This window comes from Lactuca sativa, chromosome 3, assembly GCF_002870075.4.
Source record: "Lactuca sativa cultivar Salinas chromosome 3, Lsat_Salinas_v11, whole genome shotgun sequence".
In the NCBI taxonomy this organism is placed as follows: domain Eukaryota; kingdom Viridiplantae; phylum Streptophyta; class Magnoliopsida; order Asterales; family Asteraceae; genus Lactuca; species Lactuca sativa.
Genome location: NC_056625.2, coordinates 3,935,669 through 3,939,789, shown reverse-complemented (window position 1 = coordinate 3,939,789; position 4,121 = coordinate 3,935,669). Strand labels below are relative to the sequence as shown.

At 29.2% G+C, this 4,121-nt stretch overlaps 1 protein-coding gene across 1 annotated transcript; it reads left to right on the top strand.

Moving 5' to 3' along the window:
- Positions 1-639: 639 nt before the first annotated feature.
- On the top strand, positions 640-2,932 carry LOC111877671 (adenine phosphoribosyltransferase 3). The gene is made up of 6 exons (XM_023874188.3): positions 640-1,069; positions 1,202-1,312; positions 2,048-2,140; positions 2,226-2,375; positions 2,461-2,519; positions 2,631-2,932. The coding sequence occupies exons 1-6, from the start codon at positions 982-984 to the stop codon at positions 2,700-2,702; spliced, it is 573 nt and encodes a 190-aa protein (XP_023729956.1). The 5' UTR covers positions 640-981; the 3' UTR covers positions 2,703-2,932.
- Positions 2,933-4,121: the final 1,189 nt, after the last annotated feature.

Below are 4,121 nucleotides of genomic sequence, written 5' to 3'. Positions count from 1 at the left end.
ATAAATAAAACTCATTTTCTGCCACATGTCATGTCCTCATTGATTTGGACACATGACATTTTAATAGATTTTTAGAATTTATTTATTTCCACATGTAATTTTCTGATTTGTTCACATATCATAACTTATTTCGGTTATAATATTGAGAGAAATAAATGCTTCCTTGAAAAACAATTGATATATTTATAATGAAATAAATGTCATAATTAATGAGAGCTCTAAAATTGATATTGATATTAAATTTAATGTTTAAATATTGATATTAAATTTGTATTTTTAATAAACCCGTGTAGTACACGGGTCTTACACCTAATATATTAATAATAGTATATTAATAAAGACATTTAAAAAGATTTAGAAAATAAGAAAGGAAAAGAGCGTGGTTAAAACTGAATTGAGCTTAATTTTTGCCTTGATAGTAATTGAAAAACATCACGCAAAATATCAGTCTTAGGAGATACTTCCGTGATATCATCTACTATAATTGTTATACAGTTTGAAGTTACGTAAATAATTTGTTTTGATGGTTGGAAAGACGTTTGCAAAACAATAATCATAAAAAGGTTTGGTAACAATGACTGATATATATATTAAAAGATTCGTACCACCAAAATAAAAAGTGGTTTAGCATGAGTACGTTTTATGTATATATATCGACGTTTAGTTAGTCAAATAGATTTTGACAAATTTATAGAAGATTCATGATTTGTTATTACTTCAAAGAAGATATAAAGTTATATTCTACAAGTACAAGGACTGTTTTTGTCATTTTATCCTTTAAGATATGGTTATTTCAAAACAGCCCTCCTCATTTTGGAAAACATCAAATCGACACCTTCCGAAAGTGGAGTAAGAAACCCTCCTATAAATAAACCAATTTCCCTCCCAATTTCCTCCTGCGTGTGTTAACTCCGCCATTTAATTTTCTTCAACTGCTACTTCACACACACACACACATCACCTCCATCTGAACTCTGAAGTATGCTTGCCGGCGAAAACGACGGATTTTCCGATCGTGTTAATGGCATCAAGTCCACCCTACGTGTCGTCCCCGACTTCCCTAGACCAGGTACACTCAATCTCCATTTTTTTGGTATGAAATTCACAAACCACCGGTGTGTATCTATATGAGCGAAAATTACACACATAATCTTGCTTACATTGAAGAATAATGATCGTGAATAGAATTTATGAATCACAGGGATACTATTCCTAGACATCACTACATTGTTGCTCGATCCAAAGGCCTTCAAAGACACAATCGATTTGTTCGTTGAGCGTTACAAACAGGAGAACATCTCTGTAGTTGCAGGTAATTTTTCAAAATTCTTCTCGCTTTACCAAAATTAATACCCTTCTGGACTAAAATACTCATCAAACGTCACCTTTCCCCAAAAATTCAAAATAGTTATTGAGAACAGGGTCCAATTTTGACTTTTGAGTTATACATACATAGCGTAAATGTCAGAAGGAAATTGCACAATTTTCCATTCGATTTAGCAAAATTTCAAACCTCGTTGACTATATACTTTTATCAACAATATTTTCATGTACTTTCTTGTTAACAATAGCAGTAGTGGTTGAAAGTTGATCGATAGTGGGAAATCAAATAAGGGTATGGAGAGGTCATCGATTAGTTGCTATGAATGAGTATGAGCGGCTGAAAGTGGGCTTTTGCTTGCTAAAGCATCTGCATTTTCTCTCTCTTTCAAGATCCAAATATGGAGTGGGATGATGGCTCATGGCAGTTGTTGTTGGAGGAAAGCCAATGGGCCCCGACCTCTCCTAGTGGGCACAAGTTTTTTTTTTTTTTTTTTTTTTTAATTACAATGTGGATTTTATAAGATTTTTTATATAACTTTTCAATGTGTATATATATATATATATATTTTGTTTTGTCTTATCTTTATGACCTCACGAGTCACCCCCACACGCTTACACTTTCTTTTTAGGTAGTTAATCATTGTTTTGATATGTCATTTTCTGGTAATCAATTATTGTTACATAAAATAAAAATATATAACGAAGGTAGTTTAATCGATGACAGGTATTGAGGCTCGGGGTTTTATGTTTGGTCCTGCAATTGCACTGGCTATAGGAGCCAAGTTTGTTCCTTTAAGGAAACCAAAAAAGTTGCCTGGTAAATATAAATATAAATATATAAGATCTAAAATTATAGTAAATGGATTTTTTTTATATAGTTAACATTATAAAAATTATTTCAGGTGAAGTGATATCAGAAAAATACATTTTGGAATACGGAACAGATTGTCTTGAAATGCATGTAGGTGCGGTTCAACCGGGAGAGCGGGCTCTTGTGGTTGATGATTTGGTGGCAACCGGTGGGACCCTTTGTGCTGCAATCAACCTACTTGGTAATAATATTCACAAATTTATGATAAAAAAAATATATATATATTATTTTTTTTATTTGTTAAAAATTGATTATCACGTGCACAGAGCGTGCTGGTGGCGTGGTTGTGGAGTGTGCTTGCGTGATTGAAGTGCCGGATTTAAAGGTATATATGATGCGAAAGAATCTTATAAAAATATAAGTATATTAAAATTAAAACTTATTTTTTTTTTTTTTTTGGTCTTTTTAAAATTGTTTGTATTTGTGGATTTTGTAGGGTCGTGAGAGATTAAAATTGCATGGGAAGCCGTTGTATGTGCTTGTGGAGTCGATGTTTGGACAAACATGATGGTGATGATGATGATGTGATTTATGGAATCTGGGAGAAAGTGTATATTAGAGGGGTATTATCGGAAGATGGTTTTTAGTAGTAAGCTTTTGATGATAAAATCTCATACACTGGGAGCGGAACACTTGCATTTTTCTGTGTTTAGTGGTAGGGAAATTTGGATTCTTGGAAGGAAAAATGTCGTTTTAATTGGTGGTATATTTCATAAATGCAAATTCGGTATTTGGCTATTTATGTCTTTAGTGGTAGGAAAATTAATGGTTTGTTTGATTGTGGAAAAAATTTTCAGTTTTTTAGAAAAAATTTTCACAAAAAAGGAAAATTTAAAAACATGTTTGGTTTGATCAGTTTTTCAAAGTATTTTAAAAAAAAAAAATTAGAATGTGTTTGGTTATGGAAAATTTTCTACATTAAAATTTTCGAATAAAAATGAAAATTTTGAAAAATGTTTGGTTGATTCAATTTTCAAAAAAAATCCAAGAAAATGAAAATTTTCTATTTCCCATATGTAAATTAGAAAAATGTTTTCTAAAGTTTTCTAAACTTTCAAGATAGAAAATGAATACCCGGCTAGTTCCAACAAAACATGTTTTTTTTTTTTCATTGAAAACTAATTTTATTTTTTAAAAACATTTTGTTAGAAAATGAAAACAATTTTTCACAATTAAACGCATCCAAAATTTTTATCCATAAGTTTAGCTTTTGTTTACGGTTTGGTCCTCAAAAAGATAGTTTTTTTTTTTTTTTTTTTATCTTACTTTAAACTAAGTTATACCTGTGAAAATCACGATTGTTAACTTGTTATGTTTAAAATTATTAAATAGACAAAAAAAAAAATATTAAATGTCAAAAAAATACAGCATATTGATATGCACTTTGAGTTGATGATCAACTAAAGAATGTAATTAAGATAATGTATCTCTGCTTTTTTGCGATTCATTAAAAACCGTAAACATTTAATATGATTTTGAAACAATATATATTATATATTTCGAAATTCATATTAGGATAGGAATTTTTTTATTTTTAAAATTTAAATTTAAATTATTTGTTATCAAAAAAATTATAAATATCTAAGGAAAATATCATGTGTAAAAAAAAAAACATGCTAAAAAAAGGGACATATGAAATTAAGATTTCTTTTATTGGGATATTTAAGATAGATTATAATGTAAGACTTAGAAGTTGTTTGACAGAATCTGAATTTTTAAGAGGTCTAAATTTTTAAAAAGGCCTAAAATTTTAAGATCTAAATGTTTAACATACTCTTTGGTTGGAACCTCCTAATTGTTATACTAATGATAAAAATGACTATTTTACATTTTTGTTCAATATGATATGTGCATGTTTGATAAAAATTACAAGTAATTACACAATAACCAAATACAAATAAATAATTTCTAATCCAAGGAAACATAA

What these genes read in the sequence shown, in the direction of transcription:
- LOC111877671 (XM_023874188.3), top strand. Translation starts at nt 982, where the DNA reads ATGCTTGCCGGCGAAAACGACGGATTTTCCGATCGTGTTAATGGCATC. An exon ending in GAAACCAAAAAAGTTGCCTG is followed by an intron (nt 2,141 to 2,225) that starts GTAAATATAAAT and finishes AAATTATTTCAG; the next exon opens with GTGAAGTGATATCAGAAAAA. An exon ending in TTGAAGTGCCGGATTTAAAG is followed by an intron (nt 2,520 to 2,630) that starts GTATATATGATG and finishes TGGATTTTGTAG; the next exon opens with GGTCGTGAGAGATTAAAATT.